The sequence below is a fragment of the Branchiostoma lanceolatum genome, chromosome 3 (genome assembly GCF_035083965.1).
Source record: "Branchiostoma lanceolatum isolate klBraLanc5 chromosome 3, klBraLanc5.hap2, whole genome shotgun sequence".
Taxonomy (NCBI): Eukaryota; Metazoa; Chordata; class Leptocardii; order Amphioxiformes; family Branchiostomatidae; genus Branchiostoma; species Branchiostoma lanceolatum.
This window is the reverse complement of record NC_089724.1, coordinates 4,556,380-4,583,298: the sequence shown is the minus strand read 5'-3', so window position 1 is coordinate 4,583,298 and position 26,919 is coordinate 4,556,380. Positions and strand designations below refer to the sequence as shown.

Here is a 26,919-nt window from a genome sequence, read left to right as displayed (position 1 = left end):
CGTCAAAACCCCCTGTGAGAAAAACATAAAAGAGACAAATAAGTGACATAGGTTTCACATTTAACATCATGGTAACACTACACAGCCTCCTGTGAATCGCACTGAACAGCGTCCCACAGGCACTGAACAGTGTCTTGCAGATGGCACTGAAGAACATCCCGCAGATGGCACTGAACAGCCTCCCGCGGATGGCACTGAACAGCGTCCCGTGGATGGCACTGAACAGCCTCCCGCGGATGGCACTGAACAGCCTCCCGCGGATCATGCACTGAACAGCCTGCCGCAGATGGCACTGAACAGTCTGCAGCAGCAGAAGGCACTGAACAGCCTCCTGCAGAAAGACTGGGGAGGACAGTTACTATAATGACCAGTGGGGTCAAAGATAGTGAGTAACATGCAAGACTTAGCTACTTCTAAGAAGCATTGAAGAAGCTGCAGGAAAAAATGGACAGACGAGAGTGCCACTGGCTATTATAAGTGTCTCGCTTTGATGCCAGCCAAATAGTGGTGAAGGGAGACGGAGCGGGATTTTACAAAAATGTACATAAATCTGGTAGAAGATTGAAAACCCGGCGAGGAAATTACAGCAAAATGATATTACATATGAAGAAGTACATCAACTTACATTTCTTAGGTGGTATGCCTCGGGTTGCGCGGTCGGATCTCCTGAGGACGTTGTCGGCCGCCAAGTTACGCCACTGCTCGTTGTTTCTCCTTCGCTGTAGTACAGGAAGAATAAACAGTGAATAAAACTACAAACACCAGGTGGCATTCAAAGATATCAAATACCGTAAAATCCCTATTTACGTACGCACTTTTTAAACTTTTCAAGTCGCAAGCAGGTGCTCCAGGCCAACACCAAAGTCGGGGTGCGTACGTTAGGAGGGGTTCTTCCTCGGAAAAATCGCATATCAGCTTGAGAGTACGGTACATCTTCATGCAAATGAAGTGTGGAATGCTACCACACAATCAATCCGTAATAAAGAATAAGTAACACATGTATTTAGATTGTTTGACATTTTCTACCCAGAAAGATTTTTCTGTAACCCTATAGAATGGTAAACATCATCGGAAGAATGATCATGTCAACCTCTAACTATCCACTGAAATGCTGGAGAGGGGGTGCATACGTTAGGAGGGTTTTCCCCTGAACGTTTCAACTCGCTGAGTCAGACCCGCAATCGTCCCCAAACCGGGGTGCGTACGTTAGAAGGGGTGCGTACGTAAATATGAATTTTACGGTAGTATTCATTACCCCTTTGTGACTGAGATATTTAGTCTTATAGGCAGATGTCCCAAGTACAGTCTGGTCCACAGAAAACATTTTGGGTGCACAACATTAAAACAGAGTAAAGCAGAATCGCACAATTTTCAAAAAAACCTAGTAATAACCTAATTGCCTATATATATTAGTAAGATTTTGTTACCAACACTTCAAGAATATCATAAGCTGACTACTATACTCGTCTGCCTTATATTATGTAAAACTAATATAAGGCAGTATAGTATAAAATAATGTTATTGCAGTCCTTCAGTGGTTTGTTACCCTACACAACTATCTAATATTATCATAATAGTGCGCCAGTCCAAAATTAAGGTGCACGGCTCCAGGTCCATAAAAGTGCACATGCACCCAGTATTTCGAGGCCTGCTGACATTTCAAATACATTAAGCATTAAGTGGATAAGGTCGCAAAACAAAATATCCACGCCCCCCTCCCCAATAGTAGTTAGGGCATAATAAAATAATTCACTGTACTTGAAAAAGTTGACTACTAGTTAGTTTCCTGTGCCCGTCGGGAAGGCCAAAACTGTGGTTCTGTCCATCACAATTAGCGGTTCAACCAATGAGAGAGTGACTGCATGTCCGTCAAATATTTGCATTTTTATGTTTTAATTTTGCATTTGTACGTTTTGACGGTGGTGGGCGGGGCTATGGTATCGGTCTAATTACACTAGGCGCGCAAAACTAAAAGATCACCAAATTGAATGTAGTTTATTTTTGTGCCGCTTTTGAGCACTTTTGATAAGAAATATGCACGCAAATGTGGTAAACAGTGGCATTAAATGTCAATTTCATAAAGATTACAACAACTAGAATATTTCCAGTTTTCAAGCCTCATAAAATGCTCTGGGTGCCTTCAACTATGTAGTCCCTATAAAGGCGAAATACAGTGTTCTGCGACATTGACATACAAGCAAAGTAGTAAAACCAGGTAACTGGGATGAAAATTTTTTTTCTACATACCGGATTTCTGGGGCCTCTCCTTGGCGGGATGGCAGGGCCTCTCCTCGGGGCGATGGCAGGGCCTCTCCTCTGGGCGATGGCAGGGCCTCTCCTCTGGGCGATGGCAGGGCCTCTCCTCTGGGCGATGGCAGGGCCTCTCCTCGGGGCGATGGCAGGGCCTCTCCTCTGGGCGATGGCAGGGCCTCTCCTCGGGGCGATGAAAGCAGGGCCTCTCCTCGGCACAGTCCCCTGGCCACAGGCTCCTGAATCATCCTCCATGCTTCTTGCCTGTTATAGGGGAAGGATAAAGGCATGGTATTCTAAGGTAAAGCAGTCGTTCTCCATTCATGTCAAACCTCATACTTTGATAATCAGGGACGTCCTCTTCAATGGGACGTAAACTGGAGGCCCCATGTTTGGGGAGAACCTCACGTCAGGCACCTCGGGGAATGTAGTCGTGGTGAGAGCGTAATGTTTTTGATCAATGCAGAAGCGGGAGGTGCCGCATTAGCAGCAGATGCATGTGTAAAGCAAGGTGCGTATATCTGTGACAGGTTTCCCACTGTGTTTATTAGCTGCAGGCATTACAGCTGCTTCAATCTTTTGTAATAAACTTCAAAGGAATAAAGTTTTTTCCTGGCCCCTAACAATCTCTCTCTCTCTCTATCCAATTTAACGTCTTTTGTTCCCCATCATCTGGGGGTTAGACGTGCTTGCACATGAATGGGGAAGCCCCAGACCTCCTCATCAAGTGCAAGTCCTTTTTTGTAGCAAGAGTTTTTACGGCTGGATGCCCTTCCTAACGCCAACCCAAACCCTACTGCTGGGCTTAGGACATGGGAAATGTATCCTTTCCCAAGGGCACAACGTCTGGGTGCAAGTCCGGACATGTCTGGGTACTCCACTGGGGATTGAACCTGGGTCTTATTGGTTCATAGCCGGATGCTCTGCCACTGTGCTACACAGACGCTAATGCGTTCCTCAATTTGACATTCCTTTACCTTCTTCCTCCCCGCTGTGTTCTTCTGGGCCAGCCTCTTTCTCTTCTTGCTGTTTTTGTCCTCCTCCTCCTCTGATGATGAATTACTCAGCTCCTGTAATGAATATGATAAGCTCATATCAGTAACTAATTCTAATTGCTCAATGACCTACAGTGGCCGGGCCTTCTCTCTGAAAGGAGGAGGAACGCCTGCCTCGCCTTCTTCTACTGACTAGTTAACAACCATATTAACAAACATGTACTTAGACACTGACAGTTTACTCAAACCAGCTCAGGGGAATGCACCAGGGGGAGCCACCACCTCAAGTTTCAAACTATCTACGCCAGGACCCGGCACTCACACAGCTCGCGTGTATTTTTTTCATAAATACGTATGTCACCTGAATAAAACTACCTTTGATGCATATATTCTGAAAAAATGGCCTCTACGTGTCAGTAACTGTTTAAGATGTTGATGATTACTCCTCCATTTCACTTGGGCGGCAACCTCATTGCCACTGCACTGTGACCGAGCAATTTGACAGGATAGAAAAAAAAATCTTCTCATGCTTTGTGTGTTCTTGTATTGTTAGAAGAGTCATACTTTTACATTTTGCATGATATTCCAATTTTGGAAAAATTCAATGTAGGTTGCAGCACAATCGTCGTCGAGTGGAATGGGAGCCCTAACAGGTGAACTTGAACAAGAGCAACAGCACTGACCAAACTGGAATTGGACTCCATAGCCAGCCTGTTGTCTTCCTCTGGCTCATCCTTGTCCTCTCTCATCAGGCTGTTGTTGTCTTCCTGCAATTCATACAATTCCTTCAGTCACTAGTGGCACATAAGGACATAAGTACAAAATGACTAAATAAACTTGTGGTTGTACCGACTGATAATTATCTAATACCAGCCCAGAAAAGGACAAGAAATAGTCATGCCTTTAAGTACCAGAGTTATCAACCAAGGATTGATGTGTTCAAAAATTCGTATTTCTCGAGAACCATAGTAGAATGGAACTCGTTGTTATCAGATGCTGTAGGAACACCTTCACTAAATAGCTTCAAAGAACGATTGCAGTCAGATGTGCAAAAGTTAGGTGTGACAGGCCGTTCAGTGTAATATAACCTGAGCTGCTACCGCGCCGCGTGCCTGCGAAGCTGGTGTGTTACGCCGAAGGGCGGTTATACCGGCTATACAGATACAGAAGGGCACTGGTTGTTTCCTTGCTGTTTAAGTAGCAGGGTATCTTTACAGAGAGGGGTCGTTAGCCCTAATACCTTTAACGTGCTCTAGGCACCTCCCAATCTACATACCTTATGAGATGCCCTACCCAGGATTTGAGCTAGGCTTAGTCACCAAATACACAATGTAATAGAGGAATTTGAATGACACAAATTGATGGGGTCATGCTTCCTTACTCCTACATTTCACTTGGATGGGAACCTCATTGCCACTGCGCTGCAACCAAGCAATTTGACAGAGCACTCAGCAAATTTCAAGGACAAAAAAGAAATGTTTTTAGCAGCATTCCGCATGACCCTCACCTCCGTCTCTGACTCCTCTCCAGCATCCTTCTCCCCCTCCTCCTGTCTCTCTCCATCATTCATCTCCTCCTCCTCCTGTCTCTCTCCATCATTCATCTCCTCCTCGTGTCTCTCTCCATCATTCATCTCCTCCTCCTCGTGTCTCTCTCCATCATTCATCTCCTCCTCCTCGTGTCTCTCTCCATCATTCATCTCCTCCTCCTCGTGTCTCTCTCCATCATTCATCTCCTCCTCCTCGTGTCTCTCTCCATCATTCATCTCCTCCTCCTCGTGTCTCTCTCCATCATTCATCTCCTCCTCCTCGTGTCTCTCTCCATCATTCATCTCCTCCTCCTCGTGTCTCTCTCCATCATTCATCTCCTCCTCCTCGTGTCTCTCTCCATCATTCATCTCCTCCTCCTCGTGTCTCTCTCCATCATTCATCTCCTCCTCCTCGTGTCTCTCTCCATCATTCATCTCCTCCTCCTCGTGTCTCTCTCCATCATTCATCTCCTCCTCCTCGTGTCTCTCTCCATCATTCATCTCCTCCTCCTCGTGTCTCTCTCCATCATTCATCTCCTCCTCCTCGTGTCTCTCTCCATCATTCATCTCCTCCTCCTCGTGTCTCTCTCCATCATTCATCTCCTCCTCCTCGTGTCTCTCTCCATCATTCATCTCCTCCTCCTCGTGTCTCTCTCCATCATTCATCTCCTCCTCCTCGTGTCTCTCTCCATCATTCATCTCCTCCTCCTCGTGTCTCTCTCCATCATTCATCTCCTCCTCCTCCTGAAATAGTTCCTTCTGTCATTATTGGCACATAGTTTCCTTGCTGTTTCAGTAGCAGGGTATATCTTTACAGGGAGGGGTTGTTATCCCTTACCCCTTACCGACAGTCTGCTCCTCCAAAAACATGGGACCCCTTTTACATCCCTTCCCAATGACGGTTGCACTGCAGCAACTGAGATGCCCTACCCAGGATTGAGCTGAGGCTTAGTCACCAAGTACACAATGTAATAGAGGAATTTGAATGACACAAATTGATGCTGTCAGGCTTCGTTACTCCCCCATTTTACTTGGGCGGGAACCTCATTGCCACTGAAACAATTCGACAGAACACGCAGGAAATTTCAAGGACAAAAAAGAAATGTTTTTAGCAGCATTCCGCATGACCCTCACCTCTGTCTCTGACTTCTCTCCTTCATCATCCGCATTATTGTTGTCATCATCATCGTCCTCATCATCCTTCTTCTTCTTTCCACCACCATTTCCACCACCATTTCCATCATCATCATCATCATCATCATCATCATCATCATCATCTTCTGATGATTCATCGCTCTGCAATTCAAACAAAAATAAGCTGTGGAATTTTACGCAAGTGAGGAAGGGAAATAATTAGGCCACGCCATCTTAACTTTATGGATGACGTCCTCTGGAGAGCCAAAAAATATTAAAACTAATGCGCGCGGACGAAAAAAAAAGAGGCCTGTTAATTGGTGGCACATAACAAGTTTTACCAAAAGCCGTCACAACGCTTCCAGGCCTTTTGCGGCAATCTGTCGCAGGACACTTGTTGTAAGTTCCTCGTGTAAACCAGCCCTAAGTCACTTTGGTTTAGAGTCATATCCTGTCTGTCATTGATATATCTACTCACCATGCCGTGGCACTCCAAAATTCGCCAAATGTCCCTGATGGTGACATCCATCCTGCCTGTCATTGATATATCAGCTTGTCTGCCTGGCGTTCCACTGTGTATTGTTACTTGTTGCAATCTCTAATGAATAGAGAATAAAGAAAGATATATCTACTCACCATGTCAATGCCCAGCTCGTCAAGAATGCCAAACATCATGTGCATCGTGGCATCCATCCTGTTGTGGAACTGAGGGAAAAAACACAACAACATTGCATTAAACCCAGTGTTCTCACCAGGATTTTTTTCACAGCATAGGGGTCAGGTACAGAAGGCCAACTTTACGCGGTGCAAGTCACGCGTGGAGTGACCAGAGTAGGGAGTCCGGCATGTTCTCCCGGAAAATTTGTAAATTCATAACCCAATGAGACATTATTTCATGCATTTTGAGGGATAAATTTTGTGAAGTAGAGTTTTTTCTCTGTCACAGCCTCATTCTAAAGCCAAATATGAACTTTTTATAAGATTTATGAAGGGTCACAAGGTTTGTCCTAGAAAGAAACACCCCTATGCTGGTTGAAACACAGCATAGGGGTCCAGATCACAGCATAGGGGGTCCAAATCACAGCATAGGGGGCCCCTATGCTGAAAAGGCCTGGCGAGAACACTGAAACCAATGTAACCGGTTTCCCAACCAGTGCTTCAGGTTTGTATTGCATACCTGGTAAACCGCCTCTTTACGGTGTAGTTGTATTACACATCAGATTTGTACTGGACACTACAAGCTGCATATCTATAGACGGATTCTCCATGATCCACTCACATCGGGAAGGACCCCTTACTCTTTTCGATGAGCGCGGTGGGTTCTTAACACGGGACCTCCATTTAATGTCATCTCCGAGGGACATCCCTAACCAAAGCTATAGGTATTCATTTAAAGTAATAAGGTGGATATATGTGACGATAATTGTGTAAAGTGCCTTTCCCAAGGGCACATCATCAGGATTCAATTTGGTGCTTTCGAACCCAAGACCTCACAGTTGTGAGTACCAATTGCGCCACACGATGCCACAATGCTTCATACCAGATTTTAACAGGCTTTGCACGTATACTCAGTCTGATTATTGTCAGATAACTTGCAACAGTGTCAGAAACAATTCAATCATAATCAAGACTAATGACTCAAGGTGTCATCATTATCAAGTACTGAAAAAAAATAGTAAGATTACAACCGTATCAGTTTTAAACAGTCTGTGAGATTAACCTTGTGAAAATATACTTACGTATACCATGTCCATCATATGCCTCCTCAGCGCTCTAAGATGATGACGGCGGGCGACAGCATTTCTCTGAAAATATTAAATGTTTACATTATAACCATCAAGAATGATCGGTAGCTGTTAATGATAAAGATTTTACCATCATCATCATCATCGTCACCATCATGAAATGGCTTCTTCACATAAAACCGTGATTTTTTCGATACGAGTTACTTGAAACCAATCTGGCAGAACAATAAATCATCCTTTTTTTGCGTTATTCTGTCAATATCACGGATTACCTTTGCACTTATGCTATGTTATATTTTGTCTCTAGTCGTGCTGATACCATAATATTGTAATTTGAAACTACTGTCTGCCGCACGCAGAATGACGGTGCTCTCGGACAGGTGCTAACATTTTTTTGGGAGAGCATATTCGTCATTGATATCTTGCCGCTAATTAGCTTTTATATAGCAGCTATTGTTCCCACATTGGCTTGAAGAGAGTTCTAAGGTCATATCAACGCCTCGAAGCAAAAAAACACACAAGACAAAACGGCCATAGCGCACACATCAGGCCTTCTGTAGCAACCCATTTGTTGAGTCGGTAGAATTTCACTCAAAGTCGATCCCCACCGTCATGGCAAAGTGTACATTTATTCATCGGAACGTTAGCTGGATACCGTAGAAATGGTAATACCACTATGTCAATGTGTTTGAGACTGCTTGTGCTAGGAGCAAACTTTGAGGAAAATATCGCCCTCAGTCTTAATATATAAAACACAACATTTAGACAAAAAAGTGTTCCTCACAAACCTTTGTCGTCTGCTGAATAGCAGGATTATAGGTAATAGATATGGTGGCGGGAAAAGGCCGTAGAGCCCGGTAGCCATAGGTTGCAGCAAAAAGGTGGCGTTTTTGATGATTGATCACACTTAGTCCAGTTGCAGGTTCGTGTAAATAACTGTCCTTAGCAGGAAGCGGATGTGACATTCGTCTTATAAACCAGTGGACAACCATGCAGTGTGATTCTCCCACGAAGCCCTCGGACTGTGTCAATAAGCGACGGAGAGTTTTTGACGTCGCCATCTTCTAATGCATTATCATCGAAGCTTTTCGGACAGTGTTCTGAATACATTAGTCTGTTAGGTTTGCATTGCTGGCGTTATAACTGACGTTGCATCTAGCACATATCTCTAACTACACCGTTATTAAAAATGGCGAGTTTATATCACCCCATGATTTGATGTGAACCAACCTTAAAATTTTCTTAAAAATTTTTATTCAACAGAATAAAAGAACATTTGATATTATATAACCAAAGACAACCATATAACAAGATTAACATAATAATAACAAGAGTGCACGAGGCACACACTGAAGTTTTGTACATTTGCTATATGTAAAATATGCATTTTCAAGTCCCCCCCCCCCCATTTTCTGTACCCATTACTTATTTAAGTTGTTTTGTTTCCATGCAATGTTTTCTACCTGACGCTTATAGTTATTATTTATAAACACATTTTATTTCCAAGTGTCTATTTAAAGGCATCCAGAGCATTTTATGAGGCGAGAAACTTGAATAAAAAATCTCCAATTTTTAGTTATTCCTACACAGAGTAAGTTTCAAAAACACTATACCCTTACATATCGACATTAAAGGAGCAAAGATATGATGTTGTTGTGTGGTGAGAACTGATAAAAAATCTAAGTCCAAATATACTGATCCTGACTGTCCATCACAATTATCGGTTCGACCAATGAGAGAGTGACTTCATGTCCGTCAAATATTTCCATTTTTATGTATTAATTTTGCATTTCTACGTTTCGACGGAGGTGGGCGGGGCTATGGTATCAGTCTATTTACACTAGGCGCGTGAAACTAAAAGATCACCATGTAGCTTATTTTTGTGCCGCTTTTGAGCACTTTTGATAGGAAATCCGCACGCAAATGTGGCATTAAATGTCAATTTCATAAAGATTACAGCAACTAGAATATTTCCAGTTTTCAAGCCTCATAAAATGCTCTGGGTGCCTTTAACAGTGACGAAAGAACCAAATTATTTAAACAAGTTACCACGAAGTGCCCCTACTTTTATGAATGGATGAATAAAACGGATGAATAAAAAGCTACCTTTCTCTTGAAATCACAGAACCCACAAATTCTAGAAAAAGTGGGACTTTTCGTCTTCCACTGCTTCCGAAAAAGAAGTCAAACCCAGCTAGTTTAGATATAGCCAACAAGTGTATTTAGTACCAGTAGCCTATTGTTACAGCAAAGTCAGACACAGTTTACTGACGCATGTATCATGTTTTTACCATGTATTTGCAATTAGCCCACGGGCATGAACTTGCAATAAACTTCTATTCATTATCTATAACAAATGAGATAAATCTATATAACAAAATAATAGACGCGTCATGCTTTTAACAAAAGGATACCTTATCCAAAATGATAATAAGATTACACTTGGTACTTCAGAGTGATCCACCAACAGAATGTTCATATAGATCTAGAATAAAACACGGGGTATTCCGTATAACCCCAGGTACCAGCCCGACCGCAGGATTATAGGTAATAGGCGATCCGACCGGCGGGAGGGCTGGGACCGAGGGTGATGCGGAATACAACGTGTTGTATTTTATCTATGTCATACCTTGGTCATACCGGCACCCGAGAAAACACACATTTCAATGCGGAATGCGCCAGAAGTTGAGGGAGTTTTGTGTCCTCGAACAAGAAACTGTAGCAACATTGATTCCAATCTCCGAATCCGGTATTCGAATTTTAAACGGCCGTGCAACTGGCGCGCTCGAAATGCGTTCGAAATATTCTATGGAAGCCTGTGTGATAACACTCCCGAACCCTATGTGATCCGGATAGTTATCACACGGTCCGGAACACCCGTATCAGGCCCAGGCATGACATAAATTGGATTATTAGTATTTAGATAAAGCCCTGTTTTTTGGTTTAACCATTTTTGCACGCTAGGCCAAAATTCAAAAACCTTTCAGCAATCATAGAAAATGTGTTTTATCGTTTCTTCCTCTTTTGTACAAAGGGCACATAATGGAGAATATTTCAGTTTCCAATTGTATAATAATCTATTTGCTGCTAAAAATTTAATATAACACTAAAGACACTGGCAGCTGGAGACTGAATTATCTCTTGATGTAACATAATATATATTACATTCAGTCAAAGTTCCTTCCAGCACCAATGGTGCATAGGGCAGTGTTGCGTCACGTTTGGTGCTTTGTCACGTTTGATGCCTAGGCACGGTTTGTGACAGTGCCCGCGTGTCACAAACCGTGCTTGGGACAAAGGCACGGTTTGTGACACTCGGACACCGTCACGAATGGTGCCCAACTGAGCACAGTTCGTGACACACAGGGGGTCTTATCCCATACTGTGCTTTTGGGCGGAGCTTAGTGTTTTGAGGAGGAGGAGTCTGCCCAACGCGTTTTTTTCCCAGCAGCCCGCCATCTTTGTTTTTTTTTCGGGGCGCTGGGATGAGAAAGAATCAGCGTAATTCTTGCTCATTGAAATACATTTCGCGCTTGTCTTGGATGATTTGGACTTAGAGTTGATGTGGCACAAACAGACGGACGTCTCATCACGAATTTCTACAACAGAAATCCGTCCCGAACCGTGCCATTCACGACTGTGTCCTGAGGCACGGTTCGTGACAGTGCCGGAGTGTCACAATCTGTGCTTTTGCCCCACGCACGGTTTGTGACACTCGGGCACTGTCACAAACTGTGCCCAGGCATGGATTGTGACAGTGCCTGAGTTTCACAAACCGTGCCTGGGGCAAAAGCACAGTTTGTGACACTCCGGCACTGTCACGAACCGTGCCTGGACAGTGCCCGGGGCTACAACTTCCCGTGGCATTGATTTAGATCGGGCGAGCTGACGGCCTCGGGACGTCGAAGTAATCGGCAAGTGGCCCGATCCTAGTCTAGATCTGGTTTCCCTAGATAGAATATATTTAGTCTTACAATTTTTTTTTTTGCATCTGTTATAGACATGTCTTTTTGTGCCACTTCAATTCTAGGTCTAAGTTATTCAATTATTTTACAGAGCGAGAATTACACTGTTCCTCCTTATTACCTCAGCGCTCGAAAAAACAAAGATTACGGGGGGTGGGGGGACTGCGGTAAACAAAAACACACTGCCTTATATGGAAACGCGGGCATCACTGCCCCGTCAGTCACAGTGATTGACAGCACTTCCAGGCACAGTCTGTGACGGTCGGGCTGTGTCACGTTCTGTGCCTGGGAAAGCATAGAACGTGACAGGCATGGTGTGTGACGGTACAGGCAGTGCTCATCTCCGTTTCAGTAGCGCTTGGGCCACACAACTTTGTGCAATCACTACAGCTGGGGGCTAGTCCACTGGTAGTGGTGTGTGTTTAACTTCCATACTCATTTCCAAATGCTGAGTGCTAAGCAGAGAAAGCAGTATGTACCATTTTCAGAGTCTTTGGTATGACCCGGTCGGGATTGAACTCACGGCCTACCGTATGCAAGGTGAACACTCTACACACTAGGCCATTGCACCGGAAGTATATATATTATATACATTTATTATAAGTACTTCGAATTGTACGGTGAATAAATGTACCTCTGTGGGTACTGAGAACATGTGTCACTCGTGGTCAATTAATCGACATTTTCTCCATAGCGGCCACCTGTCCTTAGCGACCAGTTTTGGCCAGTCCCTTGAGTGACCGCTATAGACAGGTTTGATTGTACTTCAAAAGAGTACAGCAGACAAAGACGTTACATGCTGATAAATCCATATGCTGCATTGCGCCGTATCCTTGGCAATTATCATGGAAGGACAAAGTGACCAACACCGAAGTGCTGTCCCGCGGCGGCCTCCCTACCATGTTCGCCCTGCTCAGGCAGCGCAGACTTCGCTGGCTAGGCCTGTGACGTCCGTCCATAGAGGATGGCCGAATCCCCAAAGACCTTCTCTACGGAGAACTGATCTCAGCAAAGAGACGTACCGGGAGGCCACAGCTGCGTTTCAAAGATGTCTGCAGAGGGACTTGAAGGCTCTAGATATTGATATGGAGCACTGGGAGGACCTTGCAAGTGACCGTTCCAGGTGGAGATGCACACTGTCCAGACAGCTCAAATCAGGAGAAGCCAGACTGATGCACAGCGCAGAAGAAAAGCAGATCCGCAGAAAAGAGCTTTGCAACATAACTTAGTCAGCTTACAGATGTGATTTTTGTGGCAGAGACTGCCATTCTCGTATTGGGCTATTTAGCCATAGTCGATGCTGTAGGGCTGTTGTGAATTAGGATTTTACCATGGTCAATTCTGACTGACGGAGGCCATACGGGCCAGTTTTGTGGTGTAATAGTAAGTGTGCAACTTATTTTGGATTTGTAAGGGGATGGACCGAATCCCAGAAGTACTGTAATACTGAGCCGATCCGCGGTCAGGACGGAGCAAGCTCCTAGTCCATGACCAAGGTCAAAAAATCAATTTAATCTAGATCCCACGACGGGGAATGTTTCAGAGATTAAGCTGATATTAGAACATTTTCGTTTGGGTAGAAATACAACTTTCAAGGACGATCAGATTGGAAACAAATCATCAGAGATAATTCTAAAAAGAGGAAACAAAATTCTATAAATAGAAAAATGACACAAATTTTCACCCATGCAGGGGGGCTACTTTGCCCCGCAGTCCGACCCGGTAATGAACCGACCTACAGAAAACTGTGTCAAATTAAAAGAAATCAAAACAGAGTGGATAGCTTTCAAGGACAGCAAAGTAGATCTCTGATACATTTCGACCATGGGACACATTCACAAATTCCGTTTAAAAATTGTCCTAAAAAGTCCTAATTCCAAAATAAGCACACACCAAACTGTTGAAACATTCTACATGCCATATAACATCACTTAAATAGATTTCGACACTAGACAGAACAACTTCGAAACAGGGCAACATCAAAACCACCGGAGTTAGAACAGGAAGCAAACATATTCAATTCTGAGATGGGAGCTGAAAGACGATTTAATAGCCAGAACGATCTAATCTGCACCCCACGACTTATCATTAAAGTTCTTGTCACATCTTGTATTCCAGATGAAATGACGAGACAGGCAGATTAAGTAATCCACTACTGTTAATCACTTTAATATAGCGGCAGGAAAATATAGCGGTTGGGAGAAAATGGAGTAGGTCACGGCACTTAATTTTAACGGTGGGAATAAACATTACTGTCTCAAATATTAGTGATCAAATATCAAATAATGAAAATTTAGCTGCTGACTAGTGACCATTAAATCAGCTAAAATTAAGTTACAGTTAATAAATCAAGAATTACAGTATCTTGACTTTAGGAATCATGGCCGAGGGTCAAAGTCCCCAGACAGCCGTGTCCCTGGTAACCCTAAAATCAGGCCAGGCCCACACATATATCAATAAATGGTTTATTTCAAATTTTGAAATATAGTATGAAAAAATTAGAATTAGAATCGAAATCAACATTAGAATTAGAATAATGTCATAATAAAATAATCTCTCTGCAGTGGAGTTTCTGGCGGGAATGATGGGTGTCTTGCAACACGAGGACATGACAGCATCAGAGGTTAAGGGCAGGCTCACTCTTTTACAGTCCACCTGTCAGAAGATGGCACGCTACACAATGATCCCTTTAGTTTCACGCGCCTACTGTAATTAGTACTCAAAACAGAAACAGAACTCAAAACGTTTTTTCAAAGTTTGTCGGTAATGGACCGTTCCCTTCAAACACCATCTAGAACTCCCTGTTCTATTTGGAACACCTCCGTCAAAAACAGCGCTAGTGGGACAGAAATGGCAAGCAGGGTATGTATATCTGGGACAGATTTCTCATTGCATTCAGGCTACATGAATACCCAGGAAAAAAACGAAATGAAAAAGAAAACATCTCCGGCACTTAGGGGGACGGAGCTTACGTAACAAATTGCCAACTACTACCAAGTCCCTCTCTCATGTACTAACAATGTGCGTTATTCTGGTGTTTGACTGGAACGGTCAGTTCTCTGCAAGTTCCGGCAATGGGACGTCACGTTTGAAGAAGTCAGACAATTTTTAAAAAATGGCGGCGCTGACAGCGCTTGGATTTTCTATCAGTCCTCAATACGCAACGACGTTGCACGAGAAACCCAACAGTCTCTCCGATCGTCCATCAAATCTGAATGTACAGAAAACAGTCCAGCGAGACAAGTTCTACAATACCACAGCACCGGACAAAACAGCCATCATTGGCGATTCCATGATCAAGCATCTCAAAAGCAAGATAATGCCAAGAAGAAACAACGTTAAGTGCTATACCCACTGAGGAGCACGCCTGAGCTGACTCCAACTGCACAAAGAATTGTCTGGAATGAATACCCCAGCATAGTCATTATCCATGCAGGAACAAACAACAACATTGAGCCAGCTCACCTGGTATCACAAAAGGCCTTCCACCTGGCTTTGACACTCTACTCCATCATTCTGGCGCATAAGAACATCGCGTTGTCATGCGGGCCAATGGTAATACATGCATTATATATTGGTGGAAAGCTTGACACAAATGTAATTTCCTTTCCTATGATACCCAACTCATTATAATTATAATTTCATGTAGCGAGCACCAGGCCTGCTTAGTGGGTTGTAGAAAAAAAGTGCCCAAATTTCCCTGCTAGTGTTAAATACTCCTGTTTGCGGTGGTGTCGTCAGCATCGTAAATGAAACAGTGTGTGGAGGAATGTTATGTTCACAGATACAGATAAGAGTAGATTTATTTTGACTGTTGGATGGGTTAATGAAAGTCTTGGGGCAGCGAGGAGAACCCAGGATGTTGACTGTTGTACAGATAGACTGACAGTGTTTGTGGAGTCAGCGTCATGGTGTGGGGCAACTGCAAGAGGAAAAACCAGGCTAATTCTAAAGTAAGCAACCTCGATGTGTCAAGATATAGAGACACCATTCTCCATCCAGTCACATTTCCTAGATCCTTTAAACCTCTAGTTCTGGAATATGAGACTGTCAGTGCCATTCTGCGAGAGGGTTTGTGTAAAAGCCGGGGCCCCCGCAAGAGGACCCGTGGGGCCCCGTTTATGGACGAAAGTCGCTGACTTGCTTCGCTGTGACGCGATGTGCCACAAATACACACAACCGATTGTCATAATGTATGTACTAAATGTGATAGGGAATTAGACACCCTACTTTAGACAAAATGCCCTCAAGACTTCCAATGTTTTCCTCCGGTATAACCTCAATTTCTCCGGTAACTTCTACTTGATTTGACAAAAATTCGTTGATTCATGCCTTGGCCGAGGTGTACATGAAAGAATGATCAACAGAACAATATGACCAGCGACGACTCCTTGTGGAAAAATGGCCAGGGACCGTGTAACAAAACTGGTGACACATGAGGAGGATGTGCCAGGCTGTGGTGACAGCATGGCTTGTGTACTCAATATTAAGCCACCTTCATCATAACTGAGGCTCCTTTACGCAATTTGTTGTTTGGATGAAGACTAAAAGAATAACCATGGCTTTCATATTAATATGTTTTGTTGATTTAAGTAAGTTTCATATTATCCTCGTACACAAGCCACGTGCTACCAGCAGAAGAAAAAATACTGAATTGAGCGTTTGACTTAAGTAGGGTAATCTCACTGGCACTTTTTTTATGTGACCCGCTCGCATAAGAAGGTCTTAGTGACAATGCTCGTTACATTAATTTACAACCATATATAAGTTTGGTATCATGGGAAAAAAGATCACACATTGTCAAGCATTTCAATGATATCTAAATCATTGCAATTGATCAGGAAACAACAGAGATATGATCGAACAAAGTTAAGTTTCCAAACTTTTTGTGCTGTGTGTATATAGAATGGCCGCCACCAAGTTAAAGGCATCAATAGCATTTTATGAGGCTTGAAACTTGAATAAAGAAACTCCAATTTCTAGTCATTCCTACACATAGTAAGTTTCAATGACACTATACCATCAACGTTGGGTAACATAAAGTCGCCATTTTTCCGATAATGGTTGACTGAAATCAATCTAGCAGAACAATAAACCATCCTTTTAGCGAAGCCTTTTTAGCGAGCTTAATAGTATATTTTACGCCCGATTTGCAAGAATTCCCAGAATTCTACAGGAATTTCAGGAATCCGTCCGTCCAACTCTGTGGATGCCCTCCTGTCACTTGATACCGCATTAGCACGTCTGGCATCCAGGCACTCAGCTGTCGATGACAGATGACCTACTTTTACGTGGTGTCCGATTTCGTACTGACGGGAGTGTGTCAGGGAGTTCACTGAATCTAGTATTCTAGCTTTGGAAAGGGTTTGCACATCCAAGTTGATCTATCATCACAAGAACATGCTAAACATCATGCCTCCCACCAAGAAACCCCTGTGAAAACCAAAGCTTGAGGAGATTCAAGCCTATAAAGAAAGGCAAAGTTTTAAACGGAACGATAAATAACTTGGGTTACCGCTTGGGCAGTCTACACTGAACGCCTTACGGGGAGGGGTGCGGTGTCGAAAAAACAACAGTAGCTCCTCGAAAACACATCCTACAGAGCTATAATAACAACCAAAACGATCATAGGAGCCCCAGCAAACCGATTTTCTAAACTTCCGGCCTAGTTTCTCACTCCACCTATCCAACAATGCCAGAGAAAAAGGCACTACAACGGGAGTGTACTCCGGCCTTTCCATATATGCTAGGAACTCCTCGAGTTACATGGTGCCTTTCTATATCTGCTTGGCAGATGCCTTTCTGATTTCTAAGTGCGTTTTATATTTTATGGCAGAACTAAGATCTAGAGTGCTAGCTACGTTCAACTTGGTACTTTCCTTAGAGTGAAGTAAGATCAATCCAGATGCCTTCGCTATGGCAATAATTTTTAATTGCCACACTTATTTTCTATTATTCTGTCAGTATCATGTACTGTCTTTGCACTTAGATCATATATATGGTAGATTTTGTCTCTAGTCGTGCTGATATTTCAACTTGAAACTACCATCTGCCGCACGCACAATGACGGTGTTGTCGGACAGATTCGTCTTGAATATCTTACCGCTAATTACATTTTATATACCAGCTATTCGTTCCATCCTTGGCTTGATCTTAATACTGTTATAAATTCCTCCGCCCCTGAAGCGTCGCCAAAAACGACACACTTGCAGATAGAACCAACCTTTCTGTGGACCACCTGTGTGAACTAGTTGTAGACCTAAATTGCGTGGGGTGCACATACTTCACTTATAAACAACATTGATAAATAAATAAATAAACAACAGTTTTCCCAGTAATTGTACGGCTGAGCTATGGGATCACCGATATCGCCCATTATCATATACGATATAGGTAGATATCGTTGACCAATCAGAAGGCTCCATTTGCGGGTCTGTAATATTCATACAGACCCGAAAAGCAGGTCTGTAAACTTCGTATGGATGGACCCGCGGGTCTGTAAACTTCATGCAGACCTGGTGTTCGAACGTTACCATTAAATGACGGGGTTTTGTTTTTATATTCCATGTTAAGACAAATACTACACAAATCAAATACAACACAAAGTATTCCTAACTACTATGTGGACAATAGCTATATGATGATAATGTTAATGACCCGCTTTCCTTCGGTCTATACGGTGTGATAAGGCGTGCTTCGCGATCTCGGCACTTTATTCGGTGGTTATAGGAACGACCATGCCTTATCACACCGTATAGACCTCAGGGAGGGTCATTAACCCTATTATTGTAGTGAACCTGTGGAGAAGTCTGTCAGAACAAATTAAACCCCTTTAAGTACTCAATGACACCCCCCACCCCCAGCCAACTGGTTCTGCTATGTGGACGACACTTGGTGTAGGCTAAAAGAGGGAGTGGTGGACGACTTCTTTTATGACCACAAGAACCTGGTAGATGACAACATCAAGTTCACACAGCAGCCAACAGGGACAGTCTCATTCAATCTAGAATCTACAGATATCCTAGACCAGACGGGGAGTTAGAGAAGCAAATTATATATGAGACACTGCACGAAATGGCCTCGTATCCCGGCGTATACGTACAGGGATTCCTCCGGAAATATTCCATATTCCGGTGCGGATTTAGCGTATCCGTTAGTTATAACATTTATTATAAGTACTTCAAATTGTACGATGAATAAATGTATCTCAGTGGGTACTGAAAACATGTGTCACTCGAGGTCAATTAATTGACATTTTCTCCATAGCGGCCACCTGTCCTTAGCGACCAGTTTTGGCCAGTTCCTTGAGTGACCGCTATAGACAGGTTTGATTGTCCTTCAAAAGAGTACAGCAGACAAAGACGTTACATGCTGATAAATCCATATGCTGCATTGCGCCGTATCCTTGGCAATTATCATGGAAGGACAAAGTGACCAACACCGAAGTGCTGTCCCGCGGCGGCCTCCCTACCATGTTCGCCCTGCTCAGGCAGCGCAGACTTCGCTGGCTAGGCCACGTCCGTCCATGGAGGATGGCCGAATCCCCAAAGACCTTCTCTACGGAGAACTGATCTCAGCAAAGAGACGTACCGGGAGGCCACAGCTGCGTTTCAAAGATGTCTGCAAGAGGGACTTGAAGGCTCTAGATATTGATATGGAGCACTGGGAGGACCTTGCAAGTGACTGTTCCAGGTGGAGATGCACATTGTCCAGACAGCTCAAATCAGGGGAAGCCAGACTGATGCACAGCGCAGGAGAAAAGCAGATCCACAGAAAAGAGCTTTGCAACATAGTCTTAGTCAGCTTACAGATGTGATTTTTGTGGCAGAGACTGCCATTCTCGTATTGGGCTATTTAGCCATAGTCGATGCTGTAGGGCTATTGTGAATTAGGATTTTACCATGGTCAATTCTGACCGACGGAGGCCATACGGGCCAGTTTTGTGGTGTAATAGTAAGTGTGCAACTTATTTTGGATTTGTAAGGGGATGGACCGAATCTCAGAAGTACTGCAATACTGAGCCGATCCGCGGTCAGGACGGAGCAAGCTCCTAGTCCATGACCAAGGTCAAAAAATCAATTTAATCTAGATCCCACGATGGGGAATGTATCAGAGATTAAGCTGATATTAGAACATTTTCGTTTGGGTAGAAATACAACTTTCAAGGACGATCAGATTGGAAACAGATCATCAGAGATAATTCTAAAAAGAGGAAACAAAATTCTATAAATAGAAAAATGACACAAATTTTCACCCATGCAGGAGGGCTACTTTGCCCCGCAGTCCGACCCGGTAATGAACCGACCTACAGAAAACTGTGTCAAATTAAATGGAAATCAAAACAGAGTGGATAGCTTTCAAGGACAGCAAAGTAGATCTCTGATACATTTCGACCATGGGACACATAGTACACAAATTCCGTTTAAAAATTGTAAGTCCTAATTCCAAAATAAGCACACACCAAACTGTTGAAACATTCTACATGCCATATAACATCACTTCCATAGATTTCGACACTAGACAGAACAACTTCGAAACAGGGCAACATCAAAACCTGAACAGGGAGTGGGGGAAATAGTCACAAAAACGTCAGCCCGGTGAAACCGGTCAGAACTCTAATGGGGACGGGCACTTAACGCCAAATTTTACCACCTACTGGCTGGTGGGTCGTCTCTCCTGTCGCCAGCAGCTGTTAGAAATTATCTAAATCGGCTCAGCCGCAAACTTCCGCTGATTTACTAGTTTTCTTTTCAAAATTCCAAGCTCTCAATATCTTTACACACCTATTTTTGCTTGTTAAAGATGATGAAATATGCAACATCTTTGGACGTCATGAGTCACAGTAAGTCTGTCAAATGACGGAAATGACGGACGCTGGCTAGATCACTAAATTTTACCGTTTTTGTTGACCTGGATAACAATTTTGATTCATATCTTGGGTCATTGTAGGGGCTTTCCTTGATAACTGAGCAACATCTCAGACTTTCAACCTTTGTTTACTTGTTTGAATAAATATAGATAGATAGATAGTTAGAAAGTAAGACCAATTTGTTCCACAGTGAATGCCAGTAAATGACTTCTCTCTTTGTGCCCGCAGGTGAGCTACGCCGCGACCACCCTAGGAATGCGTATGGACTTCACTGGAGTTAACGAGGAAGAAAGGAGTATGCGCTGATTACATCAACCCAGTAGAAATAAACAATGAATCCAGGATCACCACAAAGGCAAAACAAAACAAAAAAAACACAGGATAAAAACAAATGGGACACAAATGAACAGATACTGTCACACAAAACTTCTACTATGCCCAATATTCAAGAAACCTTGTCTCTGGGTCCTTCCTTTATCCTTTATGTGTAGGCTATAGTCTTCAGAGAGCATCTAAAAGAACCTGTATCTGCCACATGTTCAAAAATAAAATCCTTTATAGTAGGCGTCAAAAAGATTTATTCGAAACTTATTCGAAAATCAAGCTTTAATATTTCAATTTATTCCTAGTTGAATGTTATCAGTAAAAGAGGGATGTAGATACTGTTCTCTCTTGTTGGAACCAGAAAATCAAATGATGATAGCCAGTTTGCCAAAATGGTGTTTTTCACATACAAATCAACAAAGGCCTCTCCTTTACCTTCTATAAATCACACAACCGACGGCTACCTCAAAACCAATTCCCTAGGGAATGCATTCGTGCAGTCCCTGAATTTCTTTCAAAGTGATCGTAATACTGTTATAAATGCCTCCGCCCCTGAAGCGTCGCCAAAAACGACACACTTTTCTGTGGACCACCTGTGTGAACTGGTAGACCTAAATTGCGTGGGGTGCACATACTTCACTTATAAACAACTTACAGTTTTCCCAGCAATTGGAGCTATGGGATCACCGATATTGCCCATTGTAGTGAACCTGTGGAGAAGTCTGAGAACAAATTAAAGCCCTCAGCACTCAATGACACCCCCCCCCCCCCCAGCCAACTTGTTCCGCTATGTGAACGGTGAACGACACTTGGTGACTAGGCTAAAAGAGGGAGTGGTGGACGACTTCTTTTATGACCACAAGAACCTGGTAGATGACAACATCAAGTTCACACAGCAGCAAACAGGGACAGTCTCATTCAATCTAGAATCTACAGATATCCTAGACCACACAGGGAGTTAGAGAAGCAAATTATATATAAGAGAATTTACAATCTTGCCCTCAACATGAAAGGAGGTCTACCCATGAAACTTTCAGGCACTGATGGGACAACATGCCTGTCTTATACAATCTCTCACTGACAGGGGCTGATTGTGCCTCCTCCCCCAGAGCTTGTGGCCATTAATACACCTCTAATTTAATAGGGATGCATACTTAAACGCTGAACAGAATCCAGACTCAGACAAACGTTTAGGTTCAGGTAAAAAAACTATACCCAATGATTCGAAAAGTCAAGTAAAGCGGTGTCAAGACTTTAACACTTCCTTACAATAACTTACTGAAATCACTTGCCTTGTTGTGTCAGAACTTACCAGTGAATCAGCCAGGCAAGTTTGAGTTTATTTCAATCTGCAAAATGCCATGATGTCTTATATAGTAGTCATTGTTACTTCAACTTATTTTAGCCAAGTTACTCGTGTTATGCCGTTATACCATAATCTAAATTTGCCATGGGTTCAGGTTCAGACTTGTAGGTCCGGACCTAAACCTTACCGTATTTTCTTGATTAAAGTACGCACCCCAATTAAAGTACGCACCCCTGATTTGGGGCTAGTTAGAGACAAATTTGCAGAACTGAATCGTAAAGTCAAAAACCCCAAATAAAGTATGCACCCCTTCTCCACTGATCTTGAACAAATTTTGAACAGGATACATTCAAATTCATGGTGTTCCTCCTATTATCTCCAGGTCATTTTCTTATATTAAGGACTTCTACATAATGCCATTCCTTAGATTCATAAAAGATTCTCTTGTTTACTCTGCCAGCATCGTCTCTGCAAACTTGAGGATTGCCTACGACAAGTTACAAACTTTGCAAATTGGCAGGTATTGAGCCATGCATTGTTGCACCGCAGCTGGGTTCCTAGTTTGATTAAGCAAGGGTTTGAGGTCCTTTTCCAATTTGTCTGGGCAATAACCTCAAATAAAGTATGCACCCTGACTTGAGCAATGACTTGTGGTGCCTTTTGAATTTTGCAATATTTAAAGAGTGCATTTTTTTCAAGACAATACGGTAATTAACCCCTGGATTTGAATAATGGACCTGAACCTGAACATGGGTTTAGGTATGCATCCCTACTTCGAACTGAAGAGAACCATTCCCTTGTCAAGATTCCTCACTCAGGATTCTTAAATGATATATGAAAATCCAAGTTTAAGACAAGTCCTTGGAAAATAGTACTTAGTAACTAACTTAGATGGAGAGCGTCATTCTATAATTCTGTATATTACAAAAATTGATATGCATCATTGGGACCTCAATAACCTGGACATGCCAAAATACAAATACATCAAAAGGATCTTGATACCTTTGAATGCACAAATATTGAAAGTACATGTAACAGTACCCTCGAGGGTGGTGAGCCACCTTCATGGAGGTAAATATAAGGTTATCAAACAGAGGTCAACTTACAGGCGGCGCTTCATCAGGCGTGTCATCATCCTCTGTGAAACTGTAGAAGGTCAGGTCATCATCGCTGGTATCTAGGGAGGGAAGAAGCAAATGTATGAATTAATGAATTCAACAAAACTTGAATGAATCAATCAAATGCAGGAATTTGTGAATGAATAAATGAATGAATGAATGAATTAAGTGTGAATTAAGAATGAATGAACAAGTTAAGTGTGATGAAGCTATGCTGTCCTATGGGAGGAATAAAGAAGAAGAATGAATGAATGAATGAATGAATGAATGAATGAATGAATGAAACTGACAGGAAGTTAGTGAAAGTGAGAGAGTGAAAAAGGCATGAACGAAAGATTTTTTCCTATGTGTTATAAAGGTCTTCATTTATATAATATGTTTGCACTTCAAGCACACTTGTTGGATGTTTGAAATGCTACCTCATTTGTGACAAGTTTGCTGTTGTGGAAGGAGAAACAAATCAAAACCCAATAGCTCCCAACCACTAAAAAATTGGACCATAGAACGAGTCAAATTTCATTTCTGTGCATCTATACAAAGGATAGAGCAGTAACATAGGAGTAATGTATTATATAATCAAATCAAACTTAATGGAAAAAAGTAACTGAACAAACATGATGTTTTAAGTTGGTAATAATAGGTTGTCAATAGGCGGCCAGTATAGTGATTTTAGTCTCTCTTTAAGTAATGTAAATGTATGTAAAAGTATGATCTAAAAGACATTTAAAAAACACAAAATGTAAAAAAAGATTGCTAATTGCCCTTTATCTAAGAAATTCGTTGTGTGAGTTCGTTTGTTTGGTTGGTCACTCTGTGGTGGCCGCGTCTAGTACGTCCCATTTCCTATCTTGGAAAGGACTTCGCTGGACGGTTTGCGAAAACGAAAATAAAGAATTCATATCAAGAAAATACGCAACATATGGTTGGGAGTAAATTCTTAATAGTTTGTGTCCTTTGTTGTCTTTTACATCGTATTTTTCGTTCCCACAAGCTGCCCGGCCGGCCCCGCTTTGGAAATGTGACGTAAACCGCGGGAAACACAGTACACAGAAGGCAGAGAAAAATCACACAGAGGGATGATGTCATCTTGAAGAAGACAGCAGTTACAAATCCTGTGAGATAAGTCAGCGATTACTGCGACATTCTTCAGACTCTAAGGAACGGACGGAATAAGGAAGAAGAAAAATCTAGCGCCCTCGCGCCTGTCAATCTCGTAATAAACGGTCGTCGCCATTATTGAAACGATCGTCGCCTCATCGCCGACAGATCGATGCCAAATACGCGCGCTTCGTTCGTTTTTTTGGGGGGTGACATGGAGCAAAAATGTTTGTAAAGTAACTTGCAATTACAAACAAAAATGTAAAAGGCAACGACTGTTTACGAGACGGAATTTAGCGTCGGTGGAGCGGACGCCGGACAAGCGTCGCTCGCTAGTACACTTCCAAATTATTCGACGACGCTCTTGTTGAAAAGTATAGGATATTAAGTTCCATATTTCATCAGGCATAACAAGCATGTAATCCTAGCATATCTAAACACCGATATCTTAGCAATTGTAACGTTTGGTGGCCAAAACGAAGCCAGATGATACAGATAGGCGAGGGCGATCTGCGTGCGAACCTGGCAAGTTTGGTGGGGTGGCGGGGCCAACCCCGGCCGGGGCAAGTTGTTGTGATTACTCCCTGTTACACGACGAGAACATACCCACAAGACATTAGATCGTGGATATTCAACTTCTTTGTGACAAAAAAAATCTGATCATTCAAAAGAAATGAAGCGCCATCTTGCGAACATTTGCAACAAAAGCGCGCGAAATTTCGAGAATACACACAGTATTGGTATTACTGGTGATTTGCGTGAACTGAAATCATGATTTTATCTAATAGAGCAGATACTTTTTAAAACGTTTATTCTGTCTAGAACAAGGGTATGAGTACTTACCAGATGCCATCGTAACGAAAATCAAGAAATCCTTGGTTGACAAAATAGATAACAAATAACAAATCGGAACAATCGGCCAGAGGCTCGGAAAGAGACGTCTGTGTCACTCCGTTCCGGTTCAAAAGACGCCGCCAGCTCGGCGCATGCGTTCAAAGCACCTACGCATAGACCCATGGGATCGTGTTTGTTCTAATCGAATACTGTAAAGTAATATATTTTCGCGGGACGCCACGTCGCCCCAGAAGAAAACAAATTAGGTTTTTCCGCTGTTCGAAACCGCGGTATGTAGGGCAGTATTAATATCAGGGCACTGCAAATGTATAGTCCCGGTGTCATGAATCCAGAGCGAAAAGTTAAATCAAAAGTGAAAAAATGTATTTGAAGATTTACGGTAGTAAATTTCTTTAATAGAGTTAATACGTCAACCAATCAGCTACCAAGCCTCGACGAGGATATATGTAATCTCCAAGCAAAAGCGGCAACGATGATGATGATGATGATTAATTTCCAAGCAGATGTAAAAGTCGGGAATGTGTTTGATGGTGTTTGGTGCGTTTTTGTTTGTTTGTTTTTTCTTGATTTGAACCTTTTTTTGCAAGATAGCCAGGAGGTTAGGTATGTATTCTTGGTTGCGTGCAAGAAACGACGTACCTAAGTAACGATGGAACTGGACTATTCTTTGTGTTACTTTCTTTAATTCATCCGAAATGATTCGCTTACAGTTCAGAGGTAGTGAAATAAACAACAGAACTACCACTTGAAAGTTCATCTGTGTTCTTGATCTTGATCGGGTACTGGGCAACACCCCTCTTGTTGGGGTAAAGCGCCCAGGGGACTGTGCTGCGCTGTTATTGTCGTCGCTGGTGCAGGAGCACAGCCTCCTTGAACTTGGGAGGATCGGCCGTGACCGTGACTTCCTGAGGTGTTAGTAGAAGTCATTCTGAATTGGTAGAAGTCATTCTGAATTAAGGCTGTAATTTCCAACACAACAAATTGGACTTACCCGAATTCTGCAACATATGATCCACTACTTACCGAGTCACGTGTCCTATCTGCATAACGTGACGTCACAGAAGCAATGGATTGCTCATTCCTTGACGAAGACTGTAGCTGATCAGTCGAAAATTTGGGTAAGTCCAATTCGTTGTGTTGGCGCCAAGTTTACAGTTTGTTTGTTTGTTTGTTTGTTTGTTTGTTTGAACCTTTGTTTATTCAAGATAAGCTCAAATCGGCACGCAGGCCGCTTTTCATTACAGTTCAACCTTGGTTCAGAAGAACAGACTATAGTTGCTGTGAATCTGCCCGTGATCATAGCCTGATCCGTGATACCTGGAGCAACTGTGTTGCCGCCGCGCGCACGCGCACTGCCCAGACTGTCTCATTCTCCCTGAGTGACTTATCAACAGCGCCACGTAGCGTATATCTCTATCATTGCAGTAGTGATGTGGCGTGATCGTGGGTGCCATGGACTGTGCTAGGTCCGAAGTTCTTGCATTTCAATTTTGTCAATCTGATGCTGGTTTCTCTTTTATTCAAATACACGTCACCGACTTGTGAAAACAAGACTAACGTTAGGGATTCCTTTAAAAAACGCGAAAATATGACTCGTAAATTTCAAATATCACGACTCGGAAAGCACGGTGATCGGAAGCCGCGATAAGCAATCAGACGTCTTCCAACTAAGACAAAACGTTCCACTCAAGTGCCTTCTACTCAGTGTCTAAGACTAAGAGGTAACAGTGGA

The 26,919-nt window shown here is 42.8% G+C and overlaps 2 protein-coding genes and 2 pseudogenes across 2 annotated transcripts; all 4 read right to left on the bottom strand.

Moving 5' to 3' along the window:
• Window positions 1–64: 64 nt before the first annotated feature.
• On the bottom strand, window positions 65–4,008 carry LOC136429793 (uncharacterized). The gene is made up of 4 exons (XM_066419769.1): window positions 3,929–4,008; window positions 3,228–3,320; window positions 2,248–2,514; window positions 65–719 (listed from the first exon to the last, which is right to left on the bottom strand). Exons 1-4 carry the CDS (start codon window positions 3,992–3,994, stop codon window positions 582–584), a joined length of 564 nt encoding a protein of 187 aa, XP_066275866.1. The 5' UTR covers window positions 3,995–4,008; the 3' UTR covers window positions 65–581.
• Window positions 4,009–4,062: 54 nt separating this feature from the next.
• LOC136429213 (balbiani ring protein 6-like) lies at window positions 4,063–25,185 on the bottom strand. The gene is made up of 5 exons (XM_066419088.1): window positions 25,176–25,185; window positions 23,223–23,293; window positions 6,544–6,612; window positions 5,908–6,069; window positions 4,063–5,517 (listed from the first exon to the last, which is right to left on the bottom strand). Exons 1-5 carry the CDS (start codon window positions 25,183–25,185, stop codon window positions 4,636–4,638), a joined length of 1,194 nt encoding a protein of 397 aa, XP_066275185.1. The 3' UTR covers window positions 4,063–4,635.
• Window positions 13,030–13,201, bottom strand: LOC136431884 (U2 spliceosomal RNA; annotated as a pseudogene).
• Window positions 19,600–19,771, bottom strand: LOC136431881 (U2 spliceosomal RNA; annotated as a pseudogene).
• Window positions 25,186–26,919: the final 1,734 nt, after the last annotated feature.